Raw genomic sequence first — 17483 nt, forward strand, 5'->3', positions numbered from 1 at the left:
GTTCGTTTACTTTTCTTCGATCGGTAGCAAGCGATTGGGGGCTCTCTGGACGGCTGTCAATGCTACAACCGCGTGCAGGGAGATGTGCGTCTTCATGTGCATCCTCATGTTTGTTCGCTGTTGAGCCCGCTTGAGTCGGTAGCCATGGATACGTGTGAAAACCTCTTCAGCGGCATTATCAAAGACATCGAACGCGTACTGAGCTAGGTCGATGTTGCATCGGCAACGATCCGACGCCATTTGATTGGAGCACACGTCAAACCGTCCATGACAAATCTGAAGCTCCTTCCACGTGAACGCCACTCGAAGTAGTGCCTCGATGAATTGAGACAGCGTCAGTTCACGGGGTTCAGTACTCGTGGATGCAGTAATGGCAGTTCTACTTGCACCCTCACACTCGTTGCTGTCGAATGTTGCCATGGGAAGACAAGAAAGAAAAATGCGCACAGCCCGAACTTCATCAACCCCGGAAGGGCCTCCCCCAGACACCTCATCGTCAGCATTTGGGTTAATGTTTGCATCAGTGATGACACCTCTCGACGTGATTAGGTTGATAGATCGCAGAGTGGAAAGGAACTGCGTACACGCAATACCACTTCCACTGCCTCGCTGCCGCTGTTGACTCTTGGTCCTGTCGTTGCCACCACTACGCGCAATAACTCCGGCGCTGACTAATTCATTAAAGAAGTTGGTCAGGTTGTTCTTGTGTGTCTCTAGAATAGCACAAAGTCTTCTACGGACACCACGGTCATTAGTATTCTGAGGTTTGCGAAGAAAAATGGTTCGAAAGTGATCCACATCTTGAATTTGTGCAAACACACCAAAGTGCTCGTGGACGAGTGTTTTCACTGCTTCGGACATTTCGACGCCGTCGCTGATGGCCATTTTCAAGCGGGTAGGATTCGACGAATGCGTACACATCATTTTGGCAACGTTAATCAGAAAATCAATCAAGTGCTCCCGCTTCAGGGGAGAATCTGTAACACCGAATCTTGCCTCATCAACGCATTGTACATTCAAGTCCTCAAGCAAACGGACTCGACTTGGTATTTCAAACAAGCCATCTCCCAAAGTTACCACCAATCCGGGTCCAGTGCGCCGCTCAGATGCAACAGCATAAGCAGCATTGCCAGCGTAGTAACGAAAGAACCAAAGCAACATGCGGTAGGCTTTTCTCAAAATCTCACGGATTCGTTTTCGATCCACAGCATCGCGCACAGTTTTCTCTGCTTCGCCTAGCTTCCAGTGGATTGAGAAAAGTTCGTCGTAGCCAGGTCCCGACAAGAAGCCCAGACCAGTGAGCAAGTACTCACTGTGGTGTTCGTTCATCAACTGTCGAGTATAATTCTCAGAGGGGTTGCCCCATCCAGGCAGAGAGTTACCTTCGCTGCTCATATCTTCGCTGACTTCATCGTCTTCGTCTTCTCCAGCGCTACACGCTACAAGTTTTTGAGCCTTTTCACATTTCATTACATCTTCAAATTCTTCAATCTCGTTTTTCGCGAAAGAGAAGACTTGTCGAGAATGAAAATCGTACAGGTACTGCTGAAATTTCCTTCGCGTTGCCTTACGTGGCGCAATGCTAGGGATAGTTGTGCTATCGGACGTCTTCCTTGGTTGAGCAATCGCTTGGCTAAACTGCTCTTGCTTCTGACGAGTATCTTGATCAATACCCAGACTTGGGAGCATTTCAGCTGATCGTGTGAATCCTCCGGTGATCAATGCATCCTTGCGTTTGACATTCTTCGAGGTCACTGCGGCAACCGACTGGGATCGAGATACACCATCAGATCCCGCTTGTGGGGTTTTAAATGCATCTCGCATTGCCTTATTAAACTTCGTCTGATTGGAATCATCACGAGAAACGGTTTTTAGTGGGCTGTTGAGTTTCAAGCTGGCGTGAGGTAGCCGAACAGGTTTACGTGTCTTTCGCCATGCCTCGTACGAGGCCTCCTCGCGGTCCAGTATTTCTCGAATCGTACGGCTTGTCGGTGCCGACGCCTGGACATATGGATTCGCAACGAAGCTTGGCTCCATCGTCATTTAGCCGATATATAGCAGGGCAACGGTTCATACCCCAGTTTGATCACTATAAATATTTTTTGAGTCAATGGTATCTTGCCGTCTTGCAGGCAGCGTCAGCACGAAAGTATTGCCCAAACTTCGAAGTGAGCAATTGCTAATGAACTCGAGCATATCTCTCATGTCTTGAAGAAACTTGGGACCTTCAGCAAATGGTGACGTAGAAATCCTTTGCAACAACTCGCCATCGTCTAAATCTAGCATGTAGGGACAGACCTCCGGTGAAAGTAGTGTGGCGTAATATGGCCCTACGGTAATCTCTAGAGGTTTGTCCTTCTCCAGACAACACATTAGCGTGTGAAGTGGGTGCGGGGACACTCCAGCGAATCTCAAGGGTACTAAAGGCAGCCGGGCATCAGGCTCGAATTCTACACATCGATAGATGTCTTCTGCAGGAAAGTAGCCGACTCCTCTCGTACGCGGCAACATTTCCCCATTGCCAGTATCTGCAGTGTTCCATCTCCCTGTTATAATTTGCTGCACATCGTACGCCGCTTTACTACTCATGAGAGCCCGCAAAATATCAATTGAAATCGGACGAGCGATCTCCCGTTCGTCGTCGTATCCACCGGCAATGGCAACTCGCGTCACCGCAGAATTCACCACACTCTCCCATTTCTTCAAAAAGAACACCATTTGCTCTTTCGAGTCTAAGTGAGCCACTGCCACGACATCATCGCTTATTAGCAGCACGATGGAGCAAGTGGTCGCGTCGTCTGAGGCCACCAGGTCCACATGATGCTCTGCCGGCATCACGAACGCCATCTCTTCAGCCAAAACGTGGACGCTCCTCAGTCCACACTCAGACGTCACAACCATGACCGGGTCATTCAATAGCTCATGGCGACGTCGTGCCAGCTCCTGGTTGGCGCCCAATGCCTCCATAGCAACCGCCTCGTCCTCCAGATCTTCGTACCTGTGCAGCACCATCCGGATAACAGTTTGTGTCGACCAGAAATGCAAATACTATTTTTGTGTGGATCAGAAGTGCAAAATCTGGATCAGAAGTGCAAAATCTATTTTTGTATCGTACTAAAAAAAATAGTTTGAAATCTAGAAGCAAATTTTAAGAAGGGGAGAAAGAAGCTCATCAGAATGAGCACTAACGAGCACTCTGAGTATCTTCCGCAACGTCGCGGCGGACGTGTGCGCGGGGCTGAGGGTTATCACAAAGAGGACATTTCGGCATTGCTTAAATGTGTGAAAGCCGTGCTGCCAACAACCACCAAGGAATGGGAACAAGTACTGGACGAGTACCGACAGATGCACGCTATCCCCAACACTCGAGCGCAACGCGATACCAGCTCTCTAAAGTCCAAATATAAGCAGTTGGCGCGGAGCTTTAAGTCCGGTGTAGACGCGCGCCCAGATGTGGAGGAGGCTGGAGCCATTCTGGACCTGATCGAAGCAAAAATGACGGACGGCAAGATCCTCCAGCGACGAGGAGGCAGAGCGAGGGGCGCCGAGGGCTTCTCTTCTGCAGATTCACAAGCCATTCTCAGTATTGTACGACGATTCTTGCCAGTACAGAGGTCAGACTGGGAGCAAGTTGCAGAGGAGTACTGCAGAGAGTACGCTGAGCCGAACGAGAGGCTCAACAGGGACGGCTCATCGCTCAAAAACAAGTTCCGTAACTGGCTCAAGGAAGACACGACGAATATGCCACGAGCGGAGGTGACGGAGGCTCTGGCTATTCAAGAGGAGATTGATGCAAGGTTGAAAAAGGTTGCAAAGGACTACGCATCGCTGGAACATGACAAGGAAGAGATAGCGAGCAGAATAGCTGAAGCTGTCGAAGACAAGAGTGGGAGCGATAGTGAGATCAATGGAGTGGAAGAGGTAAGCGGACAGGAGAAAGCTACGAGCAGCGAAGGCGGGGATAAAACGCCGATTGCAGCGCCTCGGCGTGGTGGAAGAACGCTGGGATCGGAAGGATACTCTCCTTCAGACACGAAGGCTCTGCTTTCATGTGTCAAGGAGATTTTACCATCGGGACCGACTGGTTGGGAACAAGTGTTGCAGTTGTACCGCGTGAATCACGCCATTCCCAATACGCGTTCACAGAGGAACGCAACAGGGATCAAGATCAAGTTTAGACAGCTTGTTAACTGGAAACAGGAGTCCGAAAAGCCTGCGTCCGACATAGTCCTCGAAGCCCGTGCCATCCAAAGGGAGATTGATATGCAAGGAAGTCAGGGGAAGCGCTCATACCCCGAGAGCGGGTCTTATGCCTCCTACACGCACAAACCTGAAGTAAACCCCTCAGAAAGCCGTGAAGAGCGTCGTCGTCTTTTGCCGCGCACCGACGAAAACCACGGCCGACAAAATGTGGCTGCTGATGCCGCAGCATGGTCATCACCTGCCGAGCCTGTGGTAAAACGAAGGAAACAAGATACATCTGCGATCTTGCAGCTGGATGCTGACGTGCGCAATGAAATTGCGAGTCGAGAGCTGGAACTTCTGCGTCAACGCGAGCAACGGGAGGCTGAGCAGGCAGCATGGGAAAAAGAGCGAACCGCGTGTGAGAAACAGCGCATGGACATGGAAGCCTGGACGTTTGTGTGTGATCGTCTGCGGGCACTATACCGCGAGCAGGCAGCGGAGAAAACTCCAGAGATTGTCAGCGAGATCGAAGAAGAGATCGCTGTCCTCAAGAAAAAGAAGCAACGACTAGCGAACCTGATGGAATGAACACGTGCTCTCTGGGAATACTTAGTAGTTGTCACGTCTCGAACATTTATTTGGATTTAAAATCATGCATGCATCCCAGTGGTCGACGGTATTTCTTCTCATTTATCCTGCGCTTTGTCTTCATCGCCACTCTCTTCTGATGACGAGTAGCTTCTTTCTTTCACCTTCTTCGGGTCGACTGCAAGTGGCGAAAAGATCAGCTCAGCGGCTTGACGTGCCTTCAACGAAACCTTGCGCTTCGCTTTCGCCATCGGCTTGACTTCTGTTGCTGCTTCAGTTGCTTCGCTCTCGCCTGTGGTTGTAGGTTCGTTTCTTTCTTCCCCTGCTTTGTTGTCATCATCCTGGCCACCGAAGGAATCTCGGGCATCGCATGATACTGGCGATGTCGAAAAGCTTCCTGAGTCGCTCAAGTCCACGAAGTTCAGCTTCGGTTTTCCTTTCTTCACGCTGGTGGGAGATGGCACATCCAGCGTGCTACTCGCGTCCGTGCTAGCATCCGCATTGGTTGCGCCCTCTTCACCGTCATTTGAAGGTGTTTTCTCTTTGCCTGAAGTGTGGTAGCTTTCGTTGAGTGACAAAAACTCGTAGTCTTGCGCTAACGAAGATGTCGATGAAGCTAAACCTTTGACAGCCAATGGGCTCGGGACTGGCTGTGAAACTCGTGCAGACGAGTTACTGATCGATCTTGGAACGATTGGATGGTGAACGGAGCTCCCAGTAACACCGCTGTAACTTCCTCTCCTCTTTACACCCCCTTCATATTGAATTGTCGTTCCTCCACTCTTGCGCTGCAACATTTCGTGAACCTGACGTTGAGCCGCGGTGGCGCCGTGTGCGACCCCGACTGTAGGGCTTAACGATCCCGTTCGTTTCAGCTTTGCACTAGGAGGTGAAGATCCAGTGTTTTTCCGGGGAGATTTATCGTGATTACCTGAAAGGGAGGTAATGCTTGTTCGAATGCTGCGAACCGGGAAGGGGACTCGTGCCGGTGAGTCCGAGTAGGAGTCTGAATACAGGTGCAAGCGGTGTTTTGATCGGACCTTCACATACAGCACTTCATCGGCCATAATGTGGAGTGGAGACAACACTTCTACTCCGTCCGCGGTACAGATATCTGAACAAATGGCAACGCATCAAAAGTTAATCCAAAAGTATTCGTCACAACGCATACAACAAGATACTTACATTCGATGCTCTGGACGTGGAGCATACGGCGGATATTATCGTAAAGAGTTTTCTGAGACCATGATTTGTTCACCACGAAGCGGACTTTTCGAGTGTTTCTCAAGCCTTCAATGACAAAGGTCACGCAAACGGATCCTTCTGTGGCGATGTCAATTGAAAGACGACGACGCACTCGATCCACCAGTGGACCCGAGATTACTCGGTACATCGCATTCGAGAAAATGTTGGTACCCTGGTCAATCTCTTCGTCCTCCGATTGGTTGTTGGAAATTTTCTCTTTTTCGCGTTCGTACCCGTCAAGTGAGGAGGCAGTACTATGCGATCCTTCTGCATCGCTTCCGTCCAATAGAGAGTCTTGTCTTGCGTCATCAGATTTGCCGTACTCGTCTTGCGCAGCTTGAATACCGTGGTTCGACACATCGTATGCAAATGTCACTCCACACACGATCAACGGGCCGAAAATGACACCCTATGATAAGCATGAACAAAGATCAACACCAGCTACATGGTCATGAGCATTTGGATCCGCTCAACTCACCTCAAACCCGAAGACATAGACGCCGAAGACCACACTCAAGGCGGACACGTAGGCATTCAGTGCCACGATACTCTTTTCATAGAGCATCTCATCCAGCACTGTGAAAGCCACGTACTGAACCGCAAAGAGAGCAAGCGCCTTCACGATGGAAGACGTCAGTCCGATCGAGATGACCCATGGGACGCATACCAAATACGGAGGAATTATCGGCACGATCGAGATGAAGAAAGTGACTGTCGTCGCGAGATACATGAAGTCAGCATTCTACACAACATTCACGGAAAAGGAAGCGATATCCAGTAAGTACGAGAAATGATCGCAGGGCACACAATTTGGGGGTATACGTACCACAATTGTGAACGAGACCATTGTCACAATCGCGTGAATACTTGCCATCTTCAGTGGCAAAAAGAAGACGCCCTCGATCACCTTACGGAGAGATCTGACGACGTCTGGTCGTTTATCGACTTGAATGGGTAGTAGATCTTCGACAAACCTCTCGATCGGATCCCAATTTGTGCACAGCAGATAAAATAGCGACGAAATGAAGAAAAACGATCGGATCCCGAGACTCACAAACGCAATCACCAGCGTGAAGACTAGGAACACCAATTGTGCCACAGACCCCACGGCAATGCTGCTAACTTCTAGCCCCTTGGACGTCCAGTCGGTGAGTTGCACCGACGTTAAGTTCACTGAATCCACCTTTGCATACGCGAAAGACACCGCTTGTACCAGTGTCATGTTTTCGGGAAGGCGCAATCTGGAGAAGAGCGACGTATGCGTTGTAACATTCCCGTCACTAGACTTGGCGTCCAGGTAATACGTCTTCACCAAACCTTTCAATGGTGGCCACCACATTGTATCGTTGTACTTGTCCTCGACACCGCTGACGGCTTGTGAGATCATAGCACGGCTGTTCTCTACCTGCTCGCTCCACACTTGTCGTGTACGCTCGTCATTAATAAAGTTAACTTGGACCCAGTCGGACAAATCCGTAGCAGCGCGACTTCCTTCTAGATAGCTCTCGGAACCGAGAAAGAGGATGACGAACGCGCCCTGACATCACCAAAAGGTGAGTACAAAATATTAACAATATATAATCACTAGCACCATTCTGAACTGATAAATATTACCGTGATGAAGAAGCCGAGGATGAGCAGGACTGATACGAGTACTTCGTCTGAAAAGAAGTAGCGGTAGTAGAATATACGTCGATCTAGGATCTTGATAAGACTCAGTGCCGCGATCCAGAAGCCGATGATGACATTCAGGAATGACATCCATGAGTACATGCGCATCCAAATGGACACGGCACCAATGAGCGAGAAAAGGAAGATGCCGTAGTTGAGAAATATCTCCTTGGCCGTGCGACGCGAGCCATCATGCGGATGACTGATGAAGATCTCTGCCGACTTGGAGAACACGCACGTCAGGAAGCCCTGCAGTCATACCAGTACAGCCACAGATTTGTCAGCCTCCCATACTTTGTCCCTACTTATTCCATGCATCTCTTGTTCGTACGTAGCGTTCTACATCAGTGTCATCGCTTAGATATTGCAGCACTGAGATGACGTTATTCTTGGCCTGGCGCAATGCCTGGCTGCACAGGATAGCCCACACAATGAGCCGCAAGTAGTTCTCGAACAGAAGAAAGTTGAAATAAATGAGAACGAGGATCAGCGCCGTCGAGATGTTGCCGATCAGCTAAAGCGGCGGAGAATATACAAGATACAGCGAGAGCGGGTTAGAAACTGTCGAATCCATGCATACGACGCGACTTCGCGCATCGGTAGACAGAGGACAGCACTGTAGTAAGCACGAGGACGCACCTGGGCGAGGATCATCTCCACAAACTCGGCCATGGTGGCGCCAGCTCTGCGGAACGCACTCGCAAGAACAAAGCGCTGCCGCCAATTCCTGGGCGAGACACGCACCGTTTTTCGTCGAATCACGACGCAGTATGCGAATACGCAGGTGCATTCGTTTATTTCTTGCCGTGGTCACAAAACACAATCTCATTTGAATGTATTATCACAGGTTTTTGAAGTTTGCGTGATTTCTTGGCCAATCAGAGGCCACCAAAAGTGACCTGTACCACCGATAACCAAGTCAACGACGGAAGAGTAGGAACTGAATCGCCTCCATCTCTCGTTGCTCGTCTGTCTTGTCGCCCCCAGTGTCCTTCGCGGTGGAAGGCGGCGGATGCTTTATCGTGCTGAGCAAGGTGGCCGCGTTGAACTTGTGGTCTTGTTGTTGAATCAGGTGTGGAGAAATAACGGACCCGTTGCCATCGTCGGAGGAGACGAGGCTGTTGCTTACAGAGGCCGCGTTCTCGTCGCGATGGCGCGACGGTGGTAATGACTGCTCATGTTTGAACTGCCCGGGGTTGTTGCGCGGTGAGTTTAGGCTGGCATCTTGCCACGAAGCGCTATACCCATCGCCGACACCGTCATTGTCGTCATGATCACCACCACTCACAATACTGTCTTCGTCATGAACCAATCTCGAATCACCGCCATTCCAGTCTAGCTCAGCAGATGGATCTTCCTGCTGGTGCCGTTGCAATAGAGATGCACGCCCCTGCTCGTTGAAAGAGCGTTGTGGTAAATCCTCCGGTGAGTCTAGTCGTCGAACGGGGGAGGGCGGTTTGAGCGACAGGCCGAAGCCAGATGCCTTCACCAGGTCATACAAACTTAACCCAGCTGGCATAGCTTTATTTGGAGCAGCGTCAGCAAACCCTGTGTCTCCATCAATCGCAGGAACAGTCTCAACATCGGCACCAACAGCAGTCCTGTCGGCGATATGTGGTGGACACACATTCTGCTGCGACACATTCATCTGCTGTTGCGAGACAATCGGCTCCGTCTGAACTGCCACCTCAATCTGTCGCCCGCGAGCCACCTCGTCAGCCATGCGGATGGCTACTTCCTGTGCCTCACGCTCCCGTTCTTCGCGCGCGAGTCGCTCTGCTCTCGCCTGCCGCCCAGTGCTCAAGCGGTGCTGCAATCGTGTCTTGATGGCGTCCATATCGGCCATCATGCGGCGCATCTCGTCGATGTCCGCACGCACGCGTTGCTTCTTGGCGGCGGCGTCATTGCCGTTCTGGTCATCCTCTTCACTGTCTTCATCGCTATCGTCGCCATCACTGCTACCGCTGTCGCTATTGGAGTCGTAATTGCTGTCTGTGTCGTCGCTGTCGCCGCTTTGCGAGTCGCTATTCTCGCCATCGCTGTTGCTCTCCGGCAGATCTTCCGCTCTGGCCATGGTCTGCGTGCGGCCTTTCACATCCTGGCCGGCATCATGGCTTCATGCGACCTCGATTAAGTACGAGAGCTTTTGCCACGCAGCGCGCGCTGATTGGGTGACCGTTGACGCATCGCAGCATTGTGAATCACAATGTGCTGGTGCGGCAATCTGATGTACCACGCTCATGTGTGTAGAAGTCTGGTCTCCGTTTGCAGTGCAGCGTAGAAGCTTGGCTAGCAACGCGGCTACAGAAGCAAAAGATCTTCGCGTTCGGTCTCAGAGCAAACATTGCAGCAGCAGCATCCATTTCTTTCTTAATAGTAGCAAATGCAATCGCGCTAAGAGTATCCTGGCTACTATGTTTGCAGCTTTGATATGGGGCGTTATTTCGCGGTGATCCAATACGTTTAACGCTTCAAGAGCGTAGCTTCAGAAGTCTGGCAACAGTCAAGTGTGGTTGCCTGCGCGGCGAATGCAGTCCACAAACGGTGCTGCACCTCAATCTGATCGAAAGTCAAGGATACCAGGCCATTTGCTAACCAGCAACCCATGCGAATAAGTGCTTGTCTGTCGCGATGGTTCCATACCGCTCGATGTCTGCTGTTGGCAGCATTGATTGGCCCGGTATAGTTGCTTGCCCCGAACAAGATCCCCGAGGCGACCGAGGACAAGTTCCACCTGCCCAAGATGCCAGCGTCCGGTTGTACACATCCTGTACCCCTATTCGCGTTTGCTGTCCTCTCCCCGGCCCCTCTCTCCCCGCAGGACTTAACCACCAAAACACTTGGCGTTTGTATGCCGGACGGCGCGAACCCTTCTAAGTGCGACCTGCAATCGGCATAAACCCTGCGCAAACAGATCTCCGTATCAATGCGAGTGTAGTGCTTAGACTATCGCCTGCGACCTGCGTCGCGACATACCCTGAATTCAGTTCCCATACCGCGCGTTGATTGGCCCATTCAGGACGCGGAGACGTAGTTGCCGTGCACACTGCTTGGCTTGGCTCGCAGCCGCCCACGTTGCCGCCCCATCAATCTCGAATTTCCCTCGAGCCCAGCAGGACCCGCAAGCTTTAGCCAGAGAGACGTGTACTGCTGATCATGCGTATCTCGGGAGTGTTTCGTGCAGCATTGCTGGCTGCGGCTGCGATCTCTGCCTTCTCGCTTCCAGCCTCGACCGAGGCCAACACTTTGGTCGTGAACAGTGAGAACAACGTGGCGGCTTTCGACGCCTCCATGATCCACCCGTCGATCGAGACGCGTGTGCTGGCAGCCGCGCCCGCTTCTGAGGACGAAGATGAGGATGTGGCCACCAAGGCCCCCACGAAGAAGAAGAAGAAAAAGAAATCTAAGACTTCTGGCAGCGAGGATGGAGTCATCAGTTCGTCTACTAAGGAGTCCGCAGATGAATCTGCGACCAAGACCACGTCCGCCCCCAAGAAGAAGAAAAAGAAGGCCACGCCCGCCCCTGCTGCTGCTGAGGAAGAGGAGGAGACCAAAGCCCCCGCCAAGTCAACCAAGTCGACCAAGGCGGCTACCACCACCACTACCACCACGACCACCGCGGATGAGGCTGAGGAGACTTCGGACGCTGACAATAGTGTCAACGACAAAAAGATCAAGGGTAACAAGAACGAGGGTATCATTGATGGTTCCTCCGAAGGAAGCGCCGAAATTGATAAGATTGATCTGCGTAACGAGGATGGCTGGGTGAGTGTGTACGACGACCCTCCGCTACTCGTCATCAAAGCTTCGCTGTACGCTTTCATCTCGTACAACGACACGGAGGTGTGCGACACCTTCAACATGACCATGAACGCTGTGGAGCAGAAGGCCGAGGAGAACGGACGCTTCTCGTACCACGTTGTGGCCTACATCAACTGCACCAAAGACGGCGAGGACGAGACCCAGGGTCGATTCATTCTGAACTTCATCCCCGAGGGCAAGCGTCTGCTTCTGACCGAGTGTGGTCACCGTGAAGAAGGCGAAATTGTCAACTGGCTGCGTATCCAGGAGGAGGTGCCCGAGTGCATGACGCCCACGCAGCGTAAGAAGTTCCTTGCTCAGCCCATGAAGCATATCCACGCCAGCAACGGTACCACCGAGACCGAAGCCGTGCAGACCGACTTCTTGTCTCGACTTGAGGAGTTCGATAAGGAGGAAGTTGCTATTGTCGGCTCTGCTACAGTGGCGCTTATCGCTATTATCGTCGCTCTGGTTGTCTTCATTATGCGTAAGCGCAAGGCACAGAAGGATCTGGAGCGTACCATTGCCGGAGCCAAGGCCGAGCACGCTGTCGAAGACGATGACGTGCAGACGGAGCCGGAGGAGAAGGCCACGAAGGAGCGCAAGGGCCTGATGGACAGCTCTAAGGCCAAGAACGACGACCCCGACATGGAGGAAGGCTCTTTCGTGAACTCTCCCGCCGTGCGCGTGTAAACTTAGCTGCGTTTTCGACTAAGTGGTTGGCTTCTCGAGGATTTGAGTGCAGAATTCGACCGTAGATTTTGAACTAGGAGACATGAGTTGTGGCTATAGCTAGCTAACTTTCCTTGCCGGCTTCTGCCTGCCTCGAGATGTCTGCGGGCATTGCAATGCGCATGGGTTCCAATGTGTTCTAATGCATTTTGTGTTGAAATATATTCGCGCAGTTTCATCTTGTAAAACTTAATTGGATTTCTCATGGCTATAGAATCGAACAGCGCCATCGTATGAAGCTGTAGCTAGCTGTGGGTAGAGAGGACTGAACGCTACGCTAGTGACCACGTCAGTGTGGCCCTTGAGCTTGACAAGGCGTCGACCTGTGCGAATATCGTAAATGTATGCGGTTCTGTCTTCCGACCCTGTGGCCACGTAGCGCATACAAGGACTAAAAGAAACGCCCAGTGTGTGCACTCGATTAACGTGCTCGCAGAAGCGCATAACGCAGTTATCAGCTCGGATGTCCCACAAATGTGTCGTGTTGTCCGGCGCGCTGCTTAGTAAGAGATCGTAGAAGTTGCTGGGGTGGCTCGCATAGCATGTCGGTCGAGCCAATGCGACCGTGTGTGCAGCACGACTGTGTGCGTCGCGGATTATGCGCACAGTACGGCCGCCACCGCCGGCACCGACGTCCAAGACCCGTAGCGAGCGGTCTGTTCCAGCAATTACTGCTACAGACGACAAGAAAGCTCCATTCACACAGGCGAGACTGGTCACGCTTTGCATGTCGTCGAAACTCCATTGAGCAACCCGTTTCTTTCGACTCTGGTTCTCGATGACTTCAACATCGTTCTTCTTCTTCATAAGCTTTGTGTTGGTACTAGAAGCACGAGCGTACACTTCGTCCAGCTTAAATTGATGCAATCGTGCAATGTTGCCGCATGCCGATAGCAGGAACTTATCCATGTAAAAGAATCGTGCCTCCACGATATCCTGTCTTGAAGCTTTCTTAGCACTGGACATAGATCCCATCGCAGCTGCTGCAGTGGCAACACCTGAAGGTGGAGCGATTCCTTGCAGTGTAAGAGAGGACGTGTCACTGTCAGCTAGCCATACTCGACTCGTCTTGTCACTCCCTACCGTCACTAGCATTCGATCGTTCTGACTCCAGTGGATGGCACGTACTGCTTGATCGTGTCCGACAAGCACATTGCCTTCACCACCAAATCGACTAAAGGGTAACTTACACACTTGTGATACCCGATCGTTACCACTCGTTGCAAGATACTTAGCATCGCTTGAGTATTCGATGTGTAGGATTGCACCTTGATGCAATGCTTTTGGTGGCAGCGCATGTTTCGGTTGATAATGTTGTAACAGCCCACAGTTCGTCGGATATTCCTTCAGGTAAGAACTTGTCGATGTCGATGAATTCGAAGTCTTCGCTCGATTATCGGTCAGTGACCTACGAGCTTTAGTAAGCAATTTTGGTGGTGTTCGTCTCGAGTCGAAAGGAGTTGAAAAACCATACCCAGACGACTTGATGCGCGTATGAAATGTGACGGCTTTGTCCGAGCTTTTTGAACGTTTAGGTGGTGTCTTCTTTGCTGATAGCGGTGGCATATTCAGTACACTGTCCCTAGGAGGCGGGCCTCTTGGGATTACCGACACTCGTTCATTGTTGACACTGGATGCAGGTCGTTCTTGACAAGGTAAAATCTGGTGGTTAGTCACAGCATTTTCCTCAACTTGATTTCCATTATTCGGACTGCATGACGTTGTTGCTGTGCTCAGCATCGTGAAGCAGGGTTGGAAAGCACTTATCACACCGCAGTACAGAGTATCAGTCCGTGGTGGATGATAAAAGCAAAAGTCTTTCGCAACGCAAATCGGATCGAACAGCTGTCGTTCTCCCTCGAGAGAATGCTGAAAATCATGAATAACTTCGATCTTGAACGAGAAAGCATTCACGCAGAGAAGATAGCCCGGTACACCCACAACGAGAAACTGCTTGGAGTCGACTAACTCACGATCCTGATTGCTACTGAAACTCCGTTGTTTCCCCTTGGTAGTCGAAATTCTGGAAACGTTGTGATCCATACAGACGTACTTCATCGACAAAACTGGACAAGAAACTGCGCTTTTAATCTCGTCTTCATCGTTTGGGTCGACTTGCTCTAGAGTATTGGCGGATCCGTAGGTAACACCCGTGCCAGCGCCAGTTGTAGACTTCTGTGCATTCCCACTGCGTGCCCACGGTGGAAGGGAGCTAATGACTTGAGGCTTCTCTCGGTGTGCCGCTCTTTCCTCTTCCTTCAGAGTATTACGAGGGCATAACAGTCAAATTAGTTGTTCGTGTACGCCACTAACGTTTTTCACTGATACCTGCTTTCGCCGCAAAATTTTTTGTATGTAGTTTTCAACGTTACACGCAGTGAGCTCTTTTGCGTATCCATCCAGCAATTCAAACACCTTGACAGACCCGTCCGCAAAACCGAAGGCAGCGTCACCATTTACAGGATTCAATGCGATGGATAGAATCGCAAACGCTGACAACACCGATGATTGAAACCACAGTGCTCTCGCTGCAAGGTCCCATATCTACGCTCACAGACAAACCACGATTATTTTGGAAACATCTTGAATTCTCCTGCTGTTAACGTAGAGTATACCTTGAATGTACGATCTTCTGAGGCAGTGATCAACAAATGATGGTGAATTGGGTGAAACTCGCCTCGCGTTACCTGCACCATTTCCAAAATATGCAATCCTCATGACTTTTTGCTTGTAAGCAGCTAACGGATTTCTATCACAATTACTTACTCGTGCCAGGTGGCCTTCCAGAGTGACCAGCACCTCCTTCCGCTCTATGACGAAAATCTTAACATCCCGTTCACTTGCCACTGCCACTAAAGTACCAGTATCATCAAATGTGACCCAGCCCGGCTCTGCTGGCAGGCTCTCCACCAAAACGGATTGCTTTACGCGAGATTTCCCTGCAATATGCCACACCATAACACTGCACCAACTCACCGTCAGCTCCAATACCAGTTTCCGACATGTCAGACCTGTGAGCATACCAATCTCGAGATGCCGAGCAAATAGTCGCAAGGGGTTCATTTTTGTGGTGTATCTTGACGCATATGATGCGCTTGGCGTGCCCATGCAGCTCCAGATCTCTCTCTTGCGGCTCTAAGTCCGTCTGAGAATCCAGAAATCTGGAGCTTGTCGGTGAATTATCATTCCAACGCACTCGGAGCACTGAGCAGTCACTATAGTGCAACGCAAACACGGTGCAACTGTCACATGTGTCTGCAGCTGTGAGTGTTGCCTTGGGGCGCCATTGCCAAGCTGCGTCCGCGAGCAGCTCCATCGCCTTCAAAGTGACGCTTGATGATACGGAATGAGTCAATCTGTTTTTGTCCAATGATCATTAAGATGTAGGCCTCATAAAACAAAACAGAAGTGCAATGGATGAGACCGTCAAAGAGGAGAAGAAGGAGGACGCGGCTGGCGACGTATCTGCGCGCTCGCTGTACGTATACTAGCTATACTACTTCGTTTTCTTATACTACAGACTACACTCTATCGATTCGTCACCATTTCAGCGAGAATGGTGCAGAATATACTGAGATATACTCATTTGAATATCAGGGGCGGCGACCGGGATCAGGCGTTCCGTGCTAGCCGCGTCTCGGGGACACGCTCCATCGAAGTGGCGCTGGCGGAGATCCAGATCATCAAGCACAATGTCTACGTCCAGCGTAAAGAGCGCTCGCTGCCTGATGTACGTGATGGGTCTACAATGTGACCATTTTTGTTTTTCGCGATATATTGACGGTGTACGCGTGCTAGGATGAAGTGTCCATTTGCTCTTGCAAGCCACCGACAAATGAGAGCGAAATGGGGTGTCTCGACGGCTGCTTAAATCGTGCTGTAAGCTCGTGTTTTGGTTTACAGACGTGGAGGTTGTTGCTGTATTGACTCATATATTGTATGCGTTTCCCATAGGCTTTGGTGGAATGCAAGCCGGGGTTCTGCAAATGCAGCGATCGTTGCGATAATATGAGAATACAGCATGGGGTCATGCCGTCCACACAACTCATAGACTGCGGGAGAAAAGGTCTCGGAATGAAGTTACTGGAGGACATTAAGGCAGGCTCGTTCGTAGGCGAGTATATGGGCGAGATCGTGACGGAACAAGAGTACTATATGCGACGAGTGGTGCGTTCCTGCATTACCATCAGTCGATACTGCATTGGCATTGCGTTGAGCTAATGGAGTTCGTACTTGTCAGCTTTACCATAATGAGAAGCACCGTTACATGATGGTGTTAAGTGGCGGTGAAGTCATTGACGCTACGCGCATGGGCGGGTGGGCGCGCTTCATCAACCATAGCTGCGACCCCAATTGCGGAGTAGAAAAATGGGACGTTAATGGCGAAGAAAGGTGCGCCATTTTCGCTCTGCGCGATATCGTTGCTGGCGAGGAGCTGACGTTCGACTACAAGTTCGAGTCTTTCAGCAAAGCGGTAAGTTGAGACGTCTGATATGGTTTTGTCTGATTTTATGACATGGTGTCTGACTATTTACCTTGATATGATCAGGAGATCACGGAGTGTCTATGCGGAGCACCAAATTGTCGGAAGGTAATCGGAATGAACAACAAAGCGACGAAGCCGAGCAAAACGCAGAAGAAGACAGCGGAGACGGCAGCGCTTGTTGAAGGACCGAAGCTGCTTGACCCCGTCATTGGACTAAAAGCCAGACCAGTTCAAGGCGCAAAGGTATGCCATATATTATAAGCTCATAGGCTCGTAAAGACCATCTACTAACTCTTCGGCTTGTACCTGCAGAAAGCGGAGGCTCTGATGCAGCGGATGGCAAGGCAGCGTCTACTGAGTCACAGCGATATCCGTGTACTGCGGCGGTCGCACGTGATGCTGGAGCGCAACTTGACGTGGCATATGGAGGACGACTTCGCCCACTTGGCGCTGCTGCCGTATTTTATCACGAAGAATTCATCCGTGATGAAGCACACTCCGGAGCTCAAGCACGTGCCCGACTTCTTCAACTGGAGAGACTTGCCTAACTTCCCGAAAAAGGTGTGTCGCCTGAGTCGAGAGGCAAAAGTTGCTCGCCTGCGCGACATCACCGCTTCATTGCAAGCCCGACAAGAGCAGCAGCAATAAACTATTTAGCTGTGTCCATGTTGCACTGGTTGCAGCGGTTGCGTATCCATCTGGTCTTTGGATTTCCACCAATAAGACATCTGTTCACAATAGTCTTCCATTGGTCATAAATATCCCATCCCTTCCC

General features: G+C 50.9%; 7 protein-coding genes across 11 annotated transcripts; 3 read left to right on the forward strand and 4 right to left on the reverse strand.

Moving 5' to 3' along the window:
• Positions 1–6: 6 nt before the first annotated feature.
• On the reverse strand, positions 7–3014 carry PPTG_20968 (hypothetical protein; the record flags this gene model as incomplete). The annotated part of the gene is made up of 2 exons (XM_008894399.1): positions 7–2001; positions 2077–3014. Coding segments are annotated over 2 exons (2933 nt in total), but the record flags the coding sequence as incomplete, so codon positions are not given.
• Positions 3015–3126: 112 nt separating this feature from the next.
• Positions 3127–5317, forward strand: PPTG_02727 (hypothetical protein). The gene has a single exon (XM_008893958.1). It carries the CDS (start codon positions 3178–3180, stop codon positions 4771–4773), a length of 1596 nt encoding a protein of 531 aa, XP_008892206.1. The 5' UTR covers positions 3127–3177; the 3' UTR covers positions 4774–5317.
• Positions 4795–8450, reverse strand: PPTG_02728 (hypothetical protein). 4 transcript variants are annotated; one of them, XM_008893959.1, is made up of 7 exons: positions 8329–8450; positions 8021–8203; positions 7633–7938; positions 6845–7555; positions 6497–6760; positions 5959–6427; positions 4795–5887 (listed from the first exon to the last, which is right to left on the reverse strand). In XM_008893959.1, the coding sequence occupies exons 1-7, from the start codon at positions 8359–8361 to the stop codon at positions 4872–4874; spliced, it is 2982 nt and encodes a 993-aa protein (XP_008892207.1). In that variant the 5' UTR covers positions 8362–8450; the 3' UTR covers positions 4795–4871. The 4 variants fall into 4 exon arrangements, with proteins under 4 accessions (XP_008892207.1, XP_008892208.1, XP_008892209.1 ...); XM_008893960.1 differs by having other exon boundaries at positions 6845–7938; XM_008893961.1 differs by having other exon boundaries at positions 7633–8203.
• A 45-nt stretch (positions 8451–8495) lies between these two features.
• Positions 8496–9818, reverse strand: PPTG_02729 (hypothetical protein). Its single transcript, XM_008893963.1, has one exon. It carries the CDS (start codon positions 9761–9763, stop codon positions 8609–8611), a length of 1155 nt encoding a protein of 384 aa, XP_008892211.1. The 5' UTR covers positions 9764–9818; the 3' UTR covers positions 8496–8608.
• Positions 9819–10712: 894 nt separating this feature from the next.
• Positions 10713–12428, forward strand: PPTG_02730 (hypothetical protein). Its single transcript, XM_008893964.1, has one exon. It carries the CDS (start codon positions 10846–10848, stop codon positions 12181–12183), a length of 1338 nt encoding a protein of 445 aa, XP_008892212.1. The 5' UTR covers positions 10713–10845; the 3' UTR covers positions 12184–12428.
• On the reverse strand, positions 12356–15623 carry PPTG_02731 (hypothetical protein). The gene is made up of 5 exons (XM_008893965.1): positions 15246–15623; positions 14989–15184; positions 14838–14909; positions 14551–14766; positions 12356–14478 (listed from the first exon to the last, which is right to left on the reverse strand). Exons 1-5 carry the CDS (start codon positions 15536–15538, stop codon positions 12412–12414), a joined length of 2844 nt encoding a protein of 947 aa, XP_008892213.1. The 5' UTR covers positions 15539–15623; the 3' UTR covers positions 12356–12411.
• PPTG_02732 lies at positions 15453–17483 on the forward strand. 2 transcript variants are annotated; one of them, XM_008893966.1, is made up of 7 exons: positions 15453–15700; positions 15820–15952; positions 16021–16101; positions 16177–16389; positions 16463–16696; positions 16772–16951; positions 17021–17483. In XM_008893966.1, exons 1-7 carry the CDS (start codon positions 15636–15638, stop codon positions 17354–17356), a joined length of 1242 nt encoding a protein of 413 aa, XP_008892214.1. In that variant the 5' UTR covers positions 15453–15635; the 3' UTR covers positions 17357–17483. The 2 variants fall into 2 exon arrangements, with proteins under 2 accessions (XP_008892214.1, XP_008892215.1); XM_008893967.1 differs by having other exon boundaries at positions 15453–15952.

This window comes from Phytophthora parasitica (genome assembly GCF_000247585.1).
Source record: "Phytophthora parasitica INRA-310 unplaced genomic scaffold supercont2.2, whole genome shotgun sequence".
In the NCBI taxonomy this organism is placed as follows: Eukaryota; Oomycota; class Peronosporomycetes; order Peronosporales; family Peronosporaceae; genus Phytophthora; species Phytophthora nicotianae.

Bases quoted from the DNA above. Each gene is read 5' to 3' on its own strand.
- PPTG_02729 (XM_008893963.1), bottom strand. From the start codon at position 9,763: ATGGCCAGAGCGGAAGATCTGCCGGAGAGCAACAGCGATGGCGAGAAT.
- PPTG_02728 (XM_008893959.1), bottom strand. From the start codon at position 8,361: ATGGCCGAGTTTGTGGAGATGATCCTCGCCCAG. The intron at 7,939-8,020 runs GTACGAACAAGA...GTATGACTGCAG, and splicing joins ACACTGATGTAGAACGCTAC to GGCTTCCTGACGTGCGTGTT. The intron at 5,888-5,958 runs GTAAGTATCTTG...CCATTTGTTCAG, and splicing joins CCACGTCCAGAGCATCGAAT to ATATCTGTACCGCGGACGGA.
- PPTG_02730 (XM_008893964.1), top strand. From the start codon at position 10,846: ATGCGTATCTCGGGAGTGTTTCGTGCAGCATTGCTGGCTGCGGCTGCG.
- PPTG_02727 (XM_008893958.1), top strand. From the start codon at position 3,178: ATGAGCACTAACGAGCACTCTGAGTATCTTCCGCAACGTCGCGGCGGA.
- PPTG_02732 (XM_008893966.1), top strand. From the start codon at position 15,636: ATGGATGAGACCGTCAAAGAGGAGAAGAAGGAGGACGCGGCTGGCGAC. The intron at 15,953-16,020 runs GTACGTGATGGG...TACGCGTGCTAG, and splicing joins AAGAGCGCTCGCTGCCTGAT to GATGAAGTGTCCATTTGCTC. The intron at 16,390-16,462 runs GTGCGTTCCTGC...CGTACTTGTCAG, and splicing joins AGTACTATATGCGACGAGTG to CTTTACCATAATGAGAAGCA.
- PPTG_02731 (XM_008893965.1), bottom strand. From the start codon at position 15,538: ATGGAGCTGCTCGCGGACGCAGCTTGGCAATGGCGCCCCAAGGCAACA. The intron at 15,185-15,245 runs GTATGCTCACAG...GAGTTGGTGCAG, and splicing joins TGCTCGGCATCTCGAGATTG to TGTTATGGTGTGGCATATTG. The intron at 14,479-14,550 runs GTATCAGTGAAA...AATACTCTGAAG, and splicing joins AAATTTTGCGGCGAAAGCAG to GAAGAGGAAAGAGCGGCACA.